Source organism: Sminthopsis crassicaudata, chromosome 6, assembly GCF_048593235.1.
Source record: "Sminthopsis crassicaudata isolate SCR6 chromosome 6, ASM4859323v1, whole genome shotgun sequence".
Lineage (NCBI taxonomy): Eukaryota > Metazoa > Chordata > Mammalia > Dasyuromorphia > Dasyuridae > Sminthopsis > Sminthopsis crassicaudata.
In genome coordinates this window covers 198,896,739-198,916,764 of record NC_133622.1, presented here as the reverse complement: position 1 = coordinate 198,916,764, position 20,026 = coordinate 198,896,739, and the positions used below count along the sequence as shown (strand labels likewise).

Below are 20,026 nucleotides of genomic sequence, written 5' to 3'. Positions count from 1 at the left end.
GCAAAATAGCACTAAGTTTGATTAAACTTAAAGGCTCTAGCTATGAAGGGATAGGCATTTATTTGACAAAAAGTGCTGGAAAAACCGGATAGTAAACATGGACCAATATCTCAAATCCTAAATCAAGATAAGCTCCCAAATATGATACATGACTTAAACATTAAGAATGACATCATAAACAAATTAGAGGACAGGAAGAAATAAGTTTTCAGATCTATGGATGGAGAACTAATTTATAGATAAACAGGGAAGAGAACAGAAGATTTAAAAAGGACTATTCTATTACATAAAATTAATAAGTTTTTGTAAAAAACAAAAAACAAATGATGAATCTAAAATTAGGAAATTTTTACTGTTTGTCCCACATTCCTGAAATTCTCTCCCTCCTCATCTCAACCTCTTAGCTTTCCTACAGTCCTTCAAGTTCCAATTAAAATCTCACTCTCTACAGGAAATTCTTCCAATCCTCCTTAATACTAATGCCTTCTAAATGTTGATTATTTTCTACTTAGCCTGTACAGTTGTTTGCAAGTTATCTTCCCCATTAGACTCCTTGAAGGCAGGGCACCTCACTAGCTAACCTAGGGTAAATCAGGTTACCTATTCTTTCAAAGCAGAAGTAACAAATATGACCTTGTTCTCCATTAATCACCATCTTGGAACCACTGAAAAGGAAGAAGCTTGCATCTCCAATAAGTCGGAAATGGGATTTGTCCTGTACAAAAAAGGAAAAGCTAGGAAATCATCTTTGGAACTGTCACCTCACTACAATTAGGGGGCCTGTCAGACCACTGTGCCAATTTGGATGTCAATTTGAAGACCATTAGTAACCCTGTCTCCACAAAGTTTTAAGTGATATTTAAAAAATCTATTTTGGACACAAAAATCTTTTATATAGATTTTCTTTTATCTTCTTTCCCAATGTAAGTGTTTAGGTTACTACATAATCACGAGTATTCAGCAATATATGCAGCCAAATGAAAGAAATGAAGTGGGTAGGAGACAGCATTAACTATTTTCAGTGTTAAATTCTTCAAAATCAGGAAGATCTATTCCAATTGCTGATCTGACAAAAGAAGTATTTCCTATTCAGGATAAGGTTCTCCAAAATCTTCTTTTGGATTTTTACACTAATCATCTTGGAACATTACAAAGCTTTCTCAGTGAAATCCACGGCAATGAAAAAGACTGGTTTAAAGCAAAAAAGATAGGAGTACATTTTGCCCACATTTTATCCAAGTGAATTAGTCTATCGATATGTATATTTTGGACAACAGGCTAGATGGACAATGAACTAGACCAGGAAAAGAGTAAAAAAAAGGAGAGGAATAGACTACTTGGGAAATTGTGCCATGCTTTTAATGACCCTAAACTGCTGCTACAAAAATTCAAGTTTTTAATACAATATCTCCCCCTGATGTTATATGGCTACAAACTAGAAAACATCATCATCTCCTTAGAAAAGAAACTTTAAAAAAACATAATAATTACCTCAAGTCATAAGAGACAATGTATCCACTAGATGGTTCACTAGTGATTTAAAAGAGTGTTTTAAGTAACTCAGGATGGTGCATCATCTCCACTGTTGTGATTCTTTATCAGAGCTATGACTTCATTTTGCTAATTAATGTAATATAGCTATACTATTTTGAGTCATAGTTCCCAATAAACAGAATCAGGAAAATTGTACATGACCCTCCCCACTACAAATGATAAATATCCAAATTTTAATTCAATTCAATAAATATTGTTAAGCAACAATTATGTGAAAGATGTTTACTTCCTACAGGTGATCTTGGACCGACCCATAAGAAATATTCCTCAGGTTTCTAGAAGGAGGTTTCTCCAAAAAGCCAGCTCAGTACAGCTGATTTCACCTTAACTTTCCACTTTTTCTGAGGTCACTACTTGGGGTGGGAAATGAGCCCAACAATATAGTCAACAAATATTTATGAAATAATTACTATGTTCTAGGCACTGTGTTAAGTTAACTAATACATTAAAAGACAAATCCTTTATCCCTTGAGAAAAGAAGGAAAAGCCAAAGCAGAAAAAAAATTGTTCCCATTTCCCTTTTTACCCCTGCTCCTTTCTCTGTCCTTCAAGGAGTCTAGTATAATCTTACTACCCTGTCCAAATCCATCTCCTAAGTGCCTTATGCTGCAAAATTATTTCTTACTCTCTCATATTCCTAAGCCTGTCAAAATTTCTACCCATTCGCTATGGATCTGAACCAGGTGTAAGACCCATTTGTAAGCTAGCCACTTCCCACCTTTGCAGTCTTCCTACCTCTGACTTCCCTTGCACACTTTTTTTAAGCTTCAATGACAATGACCCCCTTCCTCCAGCTCCCAGCTTTGAGTGTGCTCACTGGTTACCTACTCCTCAGTCCTGAAATTCTCTTCCTCCTCATTTCAGTTTAGCTTCTTTGGTTCACCTCAAGTGTCAACTAAAATACCACCTTCTACTTCTAGAAGCCTTTCTAGACTAGTGACTCCCCTCTGAAATTACCTCCACTTTATCCTATCTCTATCTAGTTTGTACAAAATGGTCTGCTGTTTTCCCCATTAGGTCATGAATTCCTTGAGGGCAAAGGCTGTCTTTACCTTTCTTTATATCCTAATGCATAGCTCAGGGCCTGGCACAGCAATGAATATTTGCTTGATTTAACTTGTCTAATATATGTAGCTATGAATCACTGATTCTTATTCCTCACACTGAGAGAGATTCAAATACCTGTCTTTTGTAGGTTGCTAACCTAGTAAAAACTAGCTCATTACTCCTAGGTATTTTAATGCATCATTGATAGAGACACGAAATGGTCCATTCTCAAAAGATGGATATCATAACTCCTTGTCATGAGTGAGTCTTCCAATTCTACTACCACACAGCCATAAACAAGGATCAGATCACTTCCTACTCTGAAGTTCTGGCATGAAATTTAATTTCTAAACTAAACAATGCCCTAAAAAATAAAAACCATCTTTCCAACACCTACCATAGTTATGTTTTATTTTGTCCATTACCTAGGAATTAGACTAAAAAATGGACTCAAGTTAAATAGTGTGCTCATCCTTTAAAGTATTTTCTAAGAGCTAATCCATAAACAATTTCTTAGGCTTTTGGGAGACTTGCATAGTGTTTCCACATAACTTATTTCCATCCTCCTGTAAACATAACAAAAGCAACATCAACATATAGCTTGAACATGAGTATCTCAGCAGCAGCTGCAGCCCAAAACATAACAGATGCTGTGGAAAGGATCAAATCCTCATGACTGAGCTGTATCTGAACTAGCAGTAAATGCTGCCAATAAGGCAGCATGAAACCCAAGAATATCATACAGATGGACAAAGTCACTAGCAAAAAGGTAGGATTGGGTAGGGGAAAAAATCAATACACTGAGAATGAGACCTGGTTCTAATTCTAGTTCTGTAGTTACTCTAAGGTTCTAAGACATGGCAAGTCACTTAACCTCTCCCAATTTCCTCTATACTAAATAATGTCTAATTTAAAATGTTCCCTTTTTCTCTGAAAATTCTTTAAATTGAATACCAAGAATATACAGCAAGTTTCTCTCAAACAGAATAACCATACCTTTGCTGATTTCCACATTTTGCAATTCAAAAATGTCCATGTCCATTGTACCTCCTTTTGTTCCTTCTGAAAATTCTATAAGGACTACCTTGTCTGCAATACCCTGTGTGTAAGGGAAAAAACAAAAAAAACAAAAAACAACTCTACTGCAAGAGAACAATAGCATTCACTTCAGAAATGATCAAGTCCAGAACTTAGTACATTTTAGAACATACTAAACAATACTATAACTCAACAGAGATAGATCCCTTCTGATTTATGAGGATGAAAAAGATGACATTTCTGCAAAATGACAAAAATACCAAAAGACTAGCAAATAAACAACTGATGAAACAGAAATTTATAAATGTGATCTTTTTGATCTGGCTCCTAAGAAACAGCATTCTGGAAAGATTTAAATCAGAGAACTTAAATCTAGTCTGTTTTTTCATAGAATAGGCTAGCCCTCAAAAATGCATTAAAAAAAAAAATCACAGGGAGTAAAGGGAGGAAGGGGAAAATTTAGAAAAGAAGTGAATACAAGGGATAATGTTGTAAAAAAATTACCCATGCATATGTACTGTCAAAAAAAATTATAATTATAAAATTAATAAAAACAAAAAAAAAACAAAAAAAACCATACAGAAAAAAAAAATCACAAGGAGAAATTTTCTTCAAGGCTCTTTCTTGAATTACTTTGTACTGACTTATCTTTGTAGTATAGAGCTTTTCACCACCTCTCCAAAGAATGAAAGCTCCTCAAATGTATTTCACTCTGTGTCTCCAGTGCTTTAGACATAAATGATTAAGAAATGCTTTCTGAATTGAACTGAATTTCTTTTTATACTAATACTACATGCAAGCAGTAAATTTCTCTGATTAAAACAGAAACTATGGCAAAAATAAATACAATTATGATGGCAATGAGCTCAAAACTATTATCACATTATTGTAACATGCTACCACAATCATGTCAAAATCTCTTGGCACTTCTCTTGACAATAAAGTAAAACTGACATAGAAGGAAAGGAAAAGAAATGAACATTTATATAGTACTTACTATATGCCAGGCACTGTGCTAAGCATTTTTTACAAATAGTACTTCATTTGATCATCACAATACTAATACTCTGAGATCAGTGCTATTATTATTCTCATTTTGAAAAAAAACAGTAAGAAAAACAGAAAAGGAATACAAAACAAATTAGAACACCAGGGAGGATTCAAAATATATAATAATGAATTACCAGATCAAGAAAGTATATGTATTCTAGTAGAAGAAATTATATTCATAAATGTCCATGTTTTCTTTACTTCCTTGTAAATTATTCTTTGGTTCTCTTCTGCACATCTAATTTACTTTATTCTTTTTTCTCCTTTTCATTCCCCACCCCCAGTACCTCCAAGCAAGCTACAGTCAAGAAAAGACATTTTTTGAATTCATATATAGATATATATGATCCATACACACACTCACACCCCCCCTTCCCACATTATCCTCATTTTATAGATAAGAAAACTGAAACAAACAGAGGTTATATGATATGCCCATGGTCACACAGCAAATAAATGTCTAAGGCTGAACTTGAATTCAGATCTTCTTGACTTCAGGTTCAACTTTTTTTCCATTACCCCAACACATGCCTCTAAGAAGTGTTCCTGTTTTTCTCAGTATGAACTATTATTTTGAATAGAGTGGTCAGCCTCCATAGTAATTGGAAGGCTACATCTAATTCTATAAGAGCTTGAGACAGCACCAGTGATGGGGTTCTAGTGACAGTCAGAAGTTGTGGAAATCCCCTTTTGAGTGGAGGCACAGGTCCTTTGTGAAAGAATTCATGAACCCAAAGAGTTTTAAGTAGCAAAAATGGAAGTTTATTGTTGGATGAGAAATTAGCTTTGCTAGGAGACTGACTTCCTAATGGCAAAGTCCTATTAGGGAAATGGAGAACTGAGAATGTCTTCACAGTGAGCAGGGTCTGGCAGCTATGCCAAAGAGGCAAAGCATACTACTTTGGACATTCTGCAAAGAAGTGAGTTTAAAATTGCCCTTTAATAGGGAATCTTGAGGCTCAGATTTGAGGTTGAAAAGAAAGCCAAAGTCCCCAGGTCTAGCTCTTCAAATGAATGGAAATGACTTTGAAGGCTTCTGGAATTTGGAATTTCCTGAAAAAGGTCTGTGAACCCAAAAGATCAATGGGGTGACTTGACTTAGAAAAAGCCCAGCCAGGAGGATATGCTCTCTTCTCATAGACTCTCTGTAGTCTGGGAAACCCTAATCTCTCTTCTTTTGAAGATCAATAGGGGACACAATTTCAGAGTGATTTTAATTTTTACAGATTAAAGACAACACAATTTCACACCCCCATCATCAGGAACAGAATTCTTCCAAGTCTAACACAGGACAATGGAGAAGTGCAGAGAAGAAAGAAGCAGACTGCAGTACAGTAGCAATAAAGGACCATGCAGTAGCATAAAAAATATCAAAGACATGTATGAAATAGGTCACTCATAGTGGAGGAATAACCAATGTATGGTCCATCCCCATAATGTCATTAAGTAAACTCTTGTGGAAGATTTATGGGAGGAAAAGAACAAGAGTTAGTCTGGATGGGTTGTGATTTTATCATGAAGGGAAATGCCCACATTCATAAGACTTCAATTTCATTAAAATATGGGAGAAGAATGAATGAAAGCAAAAATATCTATAGGTGATTATTATGGTGATAGATGACTGTGGAAACCTCCAAGAATACAATACTATATCAATACAATCACAAATCATACTCACATATTACATATTTTTTTTGCTAATTTAAGATACTACACTTAAACATCAACAAATCAATAATTAAATAGATTCTGTACTTTATCTTGTAGAGAAACAACCATAAGAAAGAATGATTGAAGGAATGAGATTTAGATCTGGAATAGGTTCTAAGGCCAATAAGTCATTTTACAAATGAGGAAGTACAATACAAATACAAAGATATTAAGCAACAATCTCACAGCATCTTACAGCCAAGGAAGGATTTGAGACAAGATCTGAATTCATTCTTACTCATTCAAGCCCAGCACTCAATCCACTGGAGTGGCAATTACATGCTACATACATACTAGGTCTTTAGAGCCCTAACAACACTAGTATCACTTTTGCCTCTAAATTTTTTCCCTTTGTTGAATTTATATTTAGATTGTTTGTAAAGGTAAGTGAAGTTGCTTAGCACTGTTTCGATCAATACATAAAAAACAAATGTTCAATTAAGTTGCATTCTTTATTTTCACTGAATACTCATTCAAGTATTCTAAAAATAAGAAAAATCATCTTCAAGCCAATAAAAATTACAAATATTTCAACTTTTTTTTTCTCCTAGACTTTGTAATAAATTTTTATTTTAACCTTCAAAATCCAAAGATCACTTTTTATTGGTAGTATAAATAGAATCAGAGTTCAATAACTCTGCCTTCTTTCTACCATCTATTGTCATTAATTCACACATCATAAACTGCAGAAGCATCCTTGCTTTTATCTTTTTTTCTCCATTATAATTTTAAATAAATATATATATTTTATTTTCCCAAATACATGCAAAGATAGTTTTCAACATTCATTTTTACAAAACCTTGTATTCCAAAATTTTCTACCCCTCGCTCCCCACCCAAATTGTTCAACTTTCAAAAAAAAAAAAAAAAAAAAAAAAAAAATCCACTTGCTGTTGGAATCAATAGAAAATGTTGGATCAGAGAGTAAAAAGTGGGATGATCAGAAGATGGGAGATTAGCACAGTGGCTGGCATATTATAGGTACTTAATATTTACTGACTGGTTGATTGATGGAGGGACATCTCTATGGTGATCAACTTAGATCATCTTCATCTTAGAACAATATGTACAAGAATAGGGAATATGATAAAATAAACAGAAACAGTACTATTTATACATATATATATATATATATATATATATTGCCACATGAATTCTAAAGAAGCATCATGATAAAAGTGGGACAAAGAGAATTGAGATTAATATTGATTATATACTATTTATTTATTTTTGTTTTTATTATTATTTTTTTTTTGCTGAGGCAATTGGGGTTAAATGACATGCCTAGGGTCACACAGCTAGGAAGTGTTAAGTGTCTGAGGCCAAATTTGAACTCGGATCCTCCTGACTTCAGGGCTGTATGCTATCCATTTTACCATCTAGCTGCCCCCTACGATTTATTTATTGATCTTATTTACAATTAATTGATTTTGTCCTGGAACTATTTTTGTCACATAACTCTTAAGTCATAGTTCTTTATAAAAGGTCAAGACTTTTAAGGGAACTAATGAAATCAAATGAAGGTGGCCTAGCTGTACCTGATCTAAAACTATATTATAAAGCAGTGTTTACCCAAACCATTTGGTATTGGCTCAGAAATAGACTAGTTAATTAGTGGAATAGGTTAGGTTCAAAGGACAAAATAGTAAATAACTTTAATAATCTAGGTTTGACAAACCCAAAGACCCCAGCTTTGGGGATATGAATTCACTGTTTGACAAAAATTGCTGGGAATATTGGAAATTAGTATGGCAGAAACTAGGCATTGACCCACACTTAACACTATACACCAAGATAAGGTCAAAATGGATTCATGATCTAGGCATAAAGAATGAGATTGTGAATAAATTAGAGGAACATGGAATAGTTTACTTCTCAGACCTGTAGAGGAGGAAGGATTTTGTGACCAAAGAAGAACTAGAGATCACTGTTGATCACAAAATAGAAAATTTTGATTATATCATATTGAAAAGTTTTTGGACAAACAAAACTAATGCAAACAAGATTAGAAGGGAGGCAGCAAAAATGTTTGTGGCAGCCCTTTTTGTAGTGGCTAGAGACTGGAAAATGAATGGATGCCCATCAATTGGAGAATAGTTGGGTAAATTATGGAATACGAATGTTATGGAATATTATTGTTCTATAAGAAATGACCAGCAGGAAGAATACAGAGAAGCATGGAGAGACTTGCATGAACTGATGCTGAGTGAAACGAGCAGAACCAGGAGATCATTATACACTTCAACAATGATACTGTATGAGGATGTATTCTGATGGAAGTGTATATCATTAACATAGAGAAGAGCTAATCCAATTCCAATTGATCAATGATGGACAGAATTAGCTATACCCAGAAAAAGGAACACTGGGAAATGAGTGTAAACTGTTAGCATTTTTTGTTTTTCTCCCCAGGTTATTTTTACCTTCTGAATCCAATTCTTCCTTGCAACAACAACAACAACAAAATTCAGTTCTGCACATGTATATTATACTTAGGATATACTATATTTAATATGTATGGGAATGCCTGCCAACCAGGGGAGGGGGTGGAGGGAAGGAGGGGAAAAATTCAGAACAGAAGTGAGTGCAAGGGATAATGTTGCAAAAAATTACCTATGCATATGTACTGTCAAAAAATGTTATAATTATAAAATTAATTTTTAAAAAATTAAAATTAAAAAAAAGAAGGGAGGCAACAAACTGAGAAAACATTTTCACAGTTAAAGGTTCTAATAAAGGCCTCATTTCCATAGAGTATTGACTCTAATTTATAAGAAATCAAGCCATTCTTCAATTGATAATAGGCAAAGGATATGAATAGACAATTCTCAGACAAAGAAATTGAAACGATTTCTAGCTATATGAAAAAATGCTCCAACTCATTATTAATCAGAGAAATACAAATTAAGACAACTCTGAGATACCATTAAACACTTGTCAGATTGGCTAGAATTGACAGGGAAATATAATGCGAAATGTTGGAGGGGATGTGGGAAAACTAGGACACTGATACATTGTTGGTGGAGTTGTGAATGTATTCAGTCATTCTGGAAAGCAGTTTGGAACTATGCTCAAAAAGTTATCAAACTGTGCATAGGCTTATATCCCAAAAAAGAGCTTATATCTCAAAGGGAAAGAGACCCATATATGCAGAAATGTTTGTAATAGCCCTTTCTGTAGTGACAAGAAACTGGAAAATGAATGGATGCCCATCAACTGGAGAATGGCTAAATAAATTGTGATGTATGAATGTTATGGAATATTATTGTTCTGTAAGAAATGACCAGCAGGATGATTTCAGAAAGGCCTGGAGAGACTTACATGAACTGATGCTGAATGAAATGAACAGAACTAGAAGATCATTATACACTTCAACAATACTATATGATGATCCATTCTGATGGACGTGGCCATCTTCAACAATGAGATGAACCAAATCAGTTCCAATTGTGCAGTAATGAATAAAACCAGCTACACTCAGTGAAAGAATTCTGGGAGATGAGTGTGAATCACTACATAGTATTACTTCTATTTGTGCCTGCCAACATTTTTTATTTACTTCAAAGGTTAATTTTACCTTATTTTTAAGTCCGATTCTTCTTGTGCAGCAAAATAACTATGGATACGTATACATATATTGTATTTAATATATACTTTAAAATATTTAACATGTATTGGTTTACCTGCCATCTGGGGGAGGAGATGGGGGGAAGGAGGGGAAAAATTGGAACAAAAGGTTTTGCAATTATCAATACTGAAAAATTACCCATGCATATATCTTGTAAATAAAAAGCTATAATAAAAAAATAATAAATAATTTTAAAATGAATTAAAAAAGGTCATGATTCTTTATAGCTGAACTTAGTTCAGGGTTCAGCTGACATGTAATAAATTATGTTAAATAACTCGACTCTTCTCAAGGAATTTAACTAATCTTGAAGAACAAGGGAGCAAAAGCAAGCCCTAAAAGCAAGGGAGTCAGGTCTAAAATCTTTATCCACCAAGTTATCTTTCAAAGATATTGAGTATGTTGTTCAAAAGTCTAGGCTGCTGTCTCACACCTGTACTCAAACAATAATCACTTTTACCTCTCATGTGAGAAGAATGGGAGTCATGCTCCCTCCTGTTACTAAACTTCCCACCAATCATGTTGTTCCCTGCACCTCATTTCTGTACCCAATCATGTTGCCCTTAATTCCACAATGTCATTTATCTTGTTTTGTTCTTCGTTTTTTTTGTACTACGTTGAGGGTAAATTATTTAAGTTGAACACACCACAAGCCAAGAGTAAAGTGGAGGAAGAGTTGGTGCATGACTTTGTTCACATATGATTGTGCATTCAGTGAAGCCTCAACAAAATATGCATCAGTTCTCTTCCACTTGTGCTAGTTTTGACCTGACAATTAACACCACGAAAACCAAGGTTTCTCACCAGCCAGCACCACGCCATTCACATGTGGAACAAGCACTTACAGCAGATGGAGACACTTTGAATGTCATGGTATAGTGCACTGACTTTGGCAGGGTACTTTCGAGGGATGTCCACATGGATGATGAGGTTGATGCACACACTGCAGAGCTGGCCAGCTCAGTGTTTGGGAAGTTCTGAAGGAAAGTGTGGGAAAGATTGCTAACAAACTGAAGGTCTACAGACTTGTTGTGTGACTCATTATATGCCTGTGGAAACTGAACAGTGTGCCAGCATCATGCCAGGACACCGAATCGATTCTATTTCAGTTGTCCTAGGAGGATTCTGAGGATTGCCTGGCAAGAAAAAGGAATTGGACCCTAACATTCTTTCTCAAGCTGAACTGCAAGTTGTTCAAATGCAAAAAGTATATTTGCCTAAAAGACTATTTTATGGAAAGCTCACATAAGGCAAGTGCTCACATGAAGGCCAGAAGCAGCAGTATGAGGACACTCAAGTTCTCTCTGAAGAACTTTGAAACTGATTGTAAGACATGGGAGACACTGGCACAGGAACTCCCAGCATGGTTTGCCCACATCAAAGAAGGCACCACAAGCAAAGCAGAATTGTAAAAGCTCAAAAGAAACATGAAATGTGCAGATTTAGAGACATTTCCATTCCAAATGTTCATTTGACCTATATATGCCTGACCTATGGTACAACCTTCCAAGTTCATACTGGTCTGAGCAGCCACAGACAGACACACTGTACCTTGATCCAAACACAGTGATATCATTTTTGTCCTTTTCAAGAGCAAAGCATGACAACTAACTTTCCAAAACCAAAAATCAAATAAATAAATAAATAAAATTTTAAAAGGAGGGGGAAAGTATCCTTTTGCTTCAGGTGTTTAGCATAATGGTTAAGGTAAGTCACTGACTTATTTATTAACCGGCAGCATGGCTCTGTTAATAAATGTTATCTTGGAAATTTGCCTCATTTTTACCTTTTTCTTAAATTCCAATTACAACAGACTAGGCTTATGATTTTATTGATATTAGGAAATAGGATCCTAGATGAAGAAACTTCTTCCATCAACAAATGCACGTCAATACCCACTTTGCAGTCTTACAGACAGAACTGCCTCAAACACTGAGAGATTAATACCTGTGTTACACAGATTTGAGGAGGGGAGACCACCAGCTTCAAATGTTTGAGGCTCCAAGGCCAACTTTCTATCCATGAAGGCACAGTACCTCTTAGAAATGAACAGTATGAAACGATTGCTTTCTCTCTCTCTCTCTCTCTCTCTCTCTCTCTCTCTCTCTCTCTCTCTCTCTCTATATATATATATATATATATATATATATATATATATATATATATATATAATTCTTACATAATTATAAGAGTTTTGTTCTTAATTTTTTAGCTATCATATTGAATTCAAAGAAATAGCTGGAACTATGTAAACCTTAATTGAAAACTAAAAATTCACAGGGCAAATAAGAATGCTAATTAAACAAGCTAAAGCTCCCAACTCTAGGTAGATGTAAGTGATATTGTTAAGGATGTACTCTTCATTGAGACTAGGTACAGTGTAAACAGTAAAGCCAGATGATCCCATCCACTGCAGTAAAAACTATTTGTGGTTTATACAATTGCCTCAACCCAGTTACTTTCCTTAGATCAAAGGGACATCTTTAACAAATCTAAAAGTATTTAGTGACCTTTCTTCTTTTGATCCTAGAAAAGGGAATGCTTTCTCATTAAGATAATAAACCCCACCAGCTGCAAGATTATTCCACCTCCAATCTTCTCCTTTTTACTTGGGCAGGTCCCCCCATTCTCTATTTACCCCGAATACTGAGATAAGATGCCTTATTTATGAATCCTTAAGTTGCCCTAGGATGCTGCTAATTGGCTGTGTATTCTAAATGAATCTGGAGAGGTAAACAAACCAAACCTGTTCCTGAGAAAAATGAACTGTTATCAACTAATAAATGTTTCTTTTCATTTTGGTTAGTTGACAACCAATCAGTGGATCCAGCTGATGGATAAGATGCTTCAAGGACTCTCTAGGAACTCAGGCTGAGAAATTCCCAAACAGAACCTTTACTTTAACACTGGACAAATAATTTGGCACTTTTTAAAAACTGTTCTAGAAGATAAATTTACAATTTCAGGCTCTCTCTAGATTTGATTAGTTTTGTCTCATTTTCTGAGATCTGACATACTTTAAAAAACATAACAAGGAATAAGATTCAGAATTAGATTGTTGTTTTTTAAATACAAAGTGGGAATTTGTTTTGTTTGACTCTCCACATTTCTGCTATGAAGGCTTTGTTTTCCTTTTATTGTTGTTCAATTTAGGGTCTGGATAGTAGGACGAAGAGAGCTTTTGGGGTTGGGTATCTTAATTTTTTAGCTATCATATTGAATTCAAAGAAATAGCTGGAACTATGTAAACCTTTACACAATTTACAAAATGAATAAAGAATGAAAGAGACACAAATTCTATGAGAAATACCACTTATCTGCATGTTGTATTTCATTCATAAAACATAGCTAAATAAATTATAAGCTACAAAGGGTTAACAGTGTCAAAGAATATTAATTAAAGAAACAGCTGAGACACCCCTCCCACACAAAGGCTGGACTATGTATAACCTGAAAGAAAAAAGAACCATATCCAAAAACAAAGTCACCATTTTCTAAAATGCTAATTTCAGAAAGAGCTAAAATGAATGAAAGCTAAGGGAGAAGGATATTAGATTGGCAAGCTCAATAAAAGCCGAACGATTCACAAAAGGCACAAAAGAATCTATGTGACTAAATCAGATACCCAGTTGCAGTTTTTCATTTGATTATAATAAGGTCATTGTTCAATCAACTATTTATTTCAAAGCATATTTCATGACTAACTGCTAACTGTGCAACATCCACTGATGAAAGCTTTCAGCTGTTTTTAATCAACTTACTAAGTATATTTTAAGGGAAAAAGAGGAAAATTTGTAAAAACAAATGGAAACTACTATTTTGACATCAAATATCTGAATCAAAATATACCAGAAACTGTTAACATATTCAACAATGACATTAGTAACCATTATGATAAAAATCTTGTACCTTTGCTAAAATTGCTAATACACAAGCAATTCCCAACTCTCCACTTCCAAGCACAGTAATTTTGTTGACACTTTTGTTTTCTTGATTTTTTGAATTTATGTCAGAAATACCTAAAAAAAAGAAAAGAGATGAATTTGTTAGCAAAATTTTAAAACAATAAAGAAAATCTTTAACATTTTTTCTTTTTTATTCCTTTTTTAAAATTTTGAACATTAAATAAAATTTCCAAATACAAAGTAGAAAAAAATTAATATTACATGAAAACAAATTTCTATTATGGACAGTTTACTTTTTTTCTTTTAAATACACAATAAATTCAACATATAGTTTTCAAAGCTGTCATCTGCTATTTTTTCTGATCTTCCTTCTATTGTCTTCTTACATTAAAAAAAAAAATTCTTAATGATTTTTTTTTGATACCCAACCCCAAAAGCTCTCTTCGTCCTACTATCCAGGCCCTAAATTGAACGACAATAAAAGGAAAACAAAGCCTTCATAGCAGAAATGTGGAGAGTCAAACAAAACAAATTCCCACTTTGTATTTAAAAAACAACAATCTAATTCTGAATCTTATTCCTTGTTATGTTTTTTAAAGTATGTCAGATCTCAGAAAATGAGACAAAACTAATCAAATCTAGAGAGAGCCTGAAATACTGATAAATTTCATCCCTGAGGCAAGAAGGGAAGGGCACTAATGGGGATCAGTTTAACTCACCCTCTGTGGAAGTTGTGGGTAACCCCCTCTTGCTGTGACTAGTCAGAAATCCAAGTTACATCAAACTCCTGAGGTTAAATTTCCCCTATAATTCTGTCCATAGATCATGCCATCTATGTCGAATCCCTTGGGGTTAGCCCACCATAGCGCTGGTCCTCATGGTGTCTTCTCCTTACCCTTCTTCCAACCCTTATGGAGTCTTTCTCTTTCTTACAGTGAACTCTTTCAGGGTGCTAAACTCTACGGATTTAGCCTGCCAACAATAATATACTCCCATCTTATGGAATATTTGCTTCCTCCTGGTTAACTATCAGTTCAACTAGGGACTTTGTCTTTTCCGGTGTTAACAGTTAAAACCCCTTTCCTTAATAACTATATGCTCTTCCAAATCTATTTATTTGTCACTTATGGTGTCTATTATATTTCTTCATTTTCTCTGTAACCTCTTCTCCTAAATAAACACATGTTTTGCTAAAGAAAATGATCATTGTGAATTCTTCATGTGACCAAACCCCAACATTTGTTGCCAATTACTCTCATCATATAGTTCCTGAGCCTCAATCTGATCATTTGGTGCTGAACCTCAAACACATCATTGGTACTAGGAATTAATATCTGTTGATGGCAATTCTTTGTACCACCATACTCCTATCTATCAACTTCTCATCATGAGATAAGAAAGTCTCTAAAGAAAGTTTTGTTATGATTTACATTTAGTCAAGAAAAGAATTTTTGTAATATCTATAATGCAGACATGTTCAATATCTTACCAGATTTCTAAGTACAAACAAAATCTACCCAACAGATTGGTTTTCAATAAATACTGTGTTCCCACCTTAATTGGAAGGTGCCAGTACACCCATGCTGACTATGGCTTATATAAATGTGTGTTGATTTTTTAATACAAGTATTACTATCCTTCCAAGTACAAAGGACAACTTTTCCAACAATTATTATAAGATATATGACTATATGTATACATATGTAAGTATATTGCCTGATATTACCTGGCACACAGTGACTTTTAATTAAAAATATTAAGAAAGAAAGAAAATGACAATAAGAGCTTCAAAGTTCCAATGGCACTCTGATCTTTTACAAGAATACAAACCTTGAGGAAAGGGACCCACATGTGCAATAATGTTTGTGGCAGCACTCTTTGTAGTGGCCAAAAACTGGAAACTGAGTGGACGCCCATCAATTAGAGAATAGCTGAATAAATTGTGGTATATGAATGTTATGGAATATTATTGTTCTGTAAGAAATGACCAGCGGGATGATTTCAGAAAGGCCTCGAGGGACTTACACAAACTGATGCTGAGTGAAATGAGCAGGACCAGGAGATCATTATATACAGCAACAACAATACTATATGATGATCAATTCTGATGGACAATGAGATGAACCAAATCAGTTCCATTTGTTCAATAATGAATAGAACCAGCTACACCTAGTGAAAGAACTCTGGGAAATGAATGTGAACCACTACATTGCATTTCCAATCCCTCAATTTTTGTCCGCCGGCATTTTTGATTTCCTTCATAGGTTAATTTTACCTCATTTCTAAGTCCGATTCTTCTTGTGCAGCAAAATAACTGTATGGATATGTATACATATATTGTATTTAATTTATACTTTTAACATATTTAACATGTATTGTCTACCTACCATCTGGAGGAGAGGGTAAGGGGAAAGAGGGGAAAAATTGGAACAAAAGGTTTTGCAATTGTCAATGCTGAAAAATTACCCATGCATATATCTTGTAAATAAAAAGCTATTAAAAAAAAAAGAATACAAACCTTGAGTGATTTTTGAAATATAGGCTAGCAATTCTACCTGCTGAGCCTCATCAGAAGCCGATAAGGAATACAGAGGAAGCTCCTCCTGAAACTTGATAATCATTTCGCTGATTAACCCAGTGATGACTGATTTAGGCTAGGAAACAAACATAAAGAGAATATGATAAAAATATATTATCAAGGTCAGTAACAGCTCCTCACAAAGCAGCACCAAACAGAAACAAAAATAGTATGAATTTATATTCAAATGAGCAATAATATCAAATAACTTAGAGAACCATGTCAGAGCAAGAAATATAATATTAAAAGTTATGTAAGAGATTGTTAAAAAAAAAAAAAAGGAAGCACTCAGTTTATCCACCAATCAGACATATAACAGAAAGCAAGTCAAATTAGAACTATATACTTAAAAAATAAATGAGAAAAAAGGATAGTGAGGAATAAGTAACAAAAATATTATTCCAGTTCTAAAAGAGTATATGATAAACTGTTAATGCAAATATTAATTTGAAGATTTGTAATTTTCCTTCTAACATTAATAAATGTTATTTGACAAATATAATAGCCAAATACAAAGGTTTGGGTTTTAATACAAATGAAATTGACTATTATAATTACTGTGAGAAATGCTTTATTATACTGGTCACAAAACTTAGTAATCAATTATTCTACTGTTTATACCTAACTTTATGTGGGTAGAGATTGTTTGAACCTAAAATACCACCCTGACCTAGACAAACCTCCAGAAATAACAGAGATAGCTAAAAGGAATTCTGGGTTCTCTCAGGTCTTGGATCCTTTCAAGGTTTTGTTTTGAGTCCTTCCAAGCTTCTGTTTTGGCTCAGACTAAATTTTATTGAATGTTTATATTCACTGATAACCACATCAATCTGCCTAACTTTCAAATACCCTTCTCAGTAAAACTGCTTAACTATGTACTGTGTGGCTCAAGTGCCTTTGTCTAAATACCATATAAGACAAAAATTTTCAATTTTTAAATTCTACTCTCTTCCTTAACTAGTAAGCTCAGCTAAGTTCTTGAGTCTTCAAATACTTAAAGTCAGGATGGGAAAGACACAGTAATTCCTGAAACTACTCTGTAATTCAATGCCAATGGGGAAGATACTTTATATTTTAAAATACTTTTTTTATAATTTATAATATCAATTTAGATATGCCAACATGGGGATCTTTCTTACCTAAAACTAGTATGATAGTATTTTTTTACACTATTATACTTTCTCACACACTTTGGTTAAATGGAGAATATATTAAGAAATAAATCCTGGGAAGAAAAAAACCTTCCACTTTGCAAATTTACATTAGAAAAATTAAACCTAATTATTCTTGCTAATGCTGATAAATTTTTTTGTCAATAGAATCTATATCAATCAATTTATCCTTTCTTCTATAAAATAAATGTCTTAACAGCACACCTCACTCAGAATCTCTCAGTTTCAAAGAGTTATTTTAAAAGAAGGTAAACTATTAAACCATTATTGTTGGAGGAAAATGTAGCACTATCTGCACTTATCATTATCTGAAAGAGAAATATTAAGAAAAACAAAAAAATTTTTAAAATAAAAGCTAAGTGGATCTTACATGACTCCAATTTTGTAGATAGGGCAGATATATTCTGCCCTGAGCATCCACATGTTTTCCCACTGAGATTCCCATGTTGGGAGTTGGCTTCAAGAAGCAAATGGGGGGCGCAAAAGGATGAGAATCCAAAATCCACAAGCGAATTGGGATATTGTATGTATTACCTATGTAAGACAAACAAAATCTATGACAAATTCATCTTTAAAAGAAAACAAAATACAAACTGTACCTGATATGCCACAGGTTTGTTGAACAAATTCATTTCTGTAAAGGAAGCCAAGTGGATTTCTATAATTTCCAAGAGAGTGATATGAGAGATCTGAGATAAGGCCTATCAAGAGGTTTTGAGAAAGGGGTTGGTGAAGATCTAAAGGAGATGGCAGCACTTGAGCTACAAACTGAAGAAATTTTAAAGAGGTTATTCCACATGTATACACTGGAATTTATAAGGTGAGAAATATTAGATTTAGAAAATGAAATCCAGATTGCTCTCCAGAATGGCCAGATTCTTTCACAACTCCACCAACAATGCATCAGTGTCCCAGTTTTCCCACATCCCCTCCAACATTCATCATGATTTGTTCCTGTCATCTTAGCCAATCTGACAGGTGTGTAGTGGTATCTCAGAGTTGTCTTAATTTTCAATTCTCTGATCAATAGTGATTTGGAACACTCTTTCATGTGAGTGGATATAGTTTCAATTTCATCGTCTGAGAATTGTCTGTTCATATCCTTTGACCATTTATCAATTGGAGAATGGCTTGATTTCTTATAGAGTCAGTTCTTTATATATTTTGGAGATGAGGCCTTTATCTGAACCTTTAACTGTAAAAAGTATTTTCCCAATTTGTTACTTCCCTTCTAATCTTGTTTGCATTAGTTTTGTTTGTACAGAAACTTTTTAGTTTGGTGTAATCAAAATCTTCTATTTTGTGATCAATAATGATCTCTAGTTCTCCTTTGGTCATAAATTCCTTCCTCCTCCACAAGTCTGAGAGGTAGACTATTTTCTGTTTCTCTAATATATTTATTATCTCATTCTTTATGCCTAAATCATGGACCCATTTTGATATTATCTTAGTATGTGGTGTTAAGTGGTGGTCCATGCCTAGTTTCTGCCATACTAATTTCCAGTTTTCCCAACAGTTTTTTTCAAGTAATGAATTTTTATCCCAAATGTTGGTATCTTTGGGTTTGTCAAAGATTAGGTTGCTATATATGTACCCTTTTTTGTCCTTTGTACCTAATCTGTTCCACTGATCGACCGGTCTATTTCTTAGCCAATACCAAGTGGTTTTGGTGACCTAGATCAGGTACAGCTAGACCACTTTCATCTGACTTTTTTTCCCATTAGTTCCCTTGCAATTCTCGAACTTTTATTGTTCCATATGAATTTTGTTGTTATTTTTTCTAGGTCATTAAAATAGTTTCGTGGGAGTCTGGTATAGCACTGAATAAATAGATTAGTTTGGGGAGTATTGTCATCTTGATGATATTCGCTCTGCTTATCCAAGAGCACTGAATGTCTTTCCAATTATTTAAATCTGACTTTATTTTTGTGGCAAGTGTTTTATAATTTTGCTCATATAATTCCTGACTTTCCTTTGTTAGATATATTCCCAAATATTTTATACTCTCAACAGTTGTTTTGAATGGAATTTCTCTTTGTATCTCTTGCTGCTGCATTTTGTTGGTGATGTATAAAAATGCTGAGGATTTATGTGGATTAATTTTGTATCCAGCAACTTTGCTAAAGTTGTGAATTATTTCTAATAACTTTTTATTAGTTATCAAACTGTGCATACCCTTTGATCCAGCAGCGCTATTACTGGGCTTATATCCCAAGGAAATACTAAAGAAGGGAAAGGGACCTGTATGAGCCAAAATGTTTGTGGCAGCCCTTTTTGTAGTGGCTAGAAACTAGAAAATGAACAGATATCCATCAGTTGGAGAATGGTTGGGTAAATTATGGTA

The 20,026-nt window shown here is 34.1% G+C and overlaps 1 protein-coding gene across 2 annotated transcripts in view; it reads right to left on the bottom strand.

Annotated features, from left to right (window-relative positions):
- The window catches only part of UEVLD (UEV and lactate/malate dehyrogenase domains), a 61,762-nt gene that overhangs the window by 21,706 nt on the left and 20,030 nt on the right, over positions 1–20,026 (bottom strand). The window contains exons 4-7 of one of the 2 annotated variants that reach the window (XM_074274501.1): positions 18,053–18,216; positions 16,451–16,586; positions 13,937–14,046; positions 3,598–3,700 (exon numbers count right to left, since the gene is read on the bottom strand). In XM_074274501.1, the coding sequence (XP_074130602.1) occupies positions 3,598–3,700; positions 13,937–14,046; positions 16,451–16,586; positions 18,053–18,216 (513 nt within the window). The remainder of the gene's footprint in view (positions 1–3,597; positions 3,701–13,936; positions 14,047–16,450; positions 16,587–18,052; positions 18,217–20,026) is intronic. The other variant, XR_012483335.1, reaches the window with a different exon arrangement.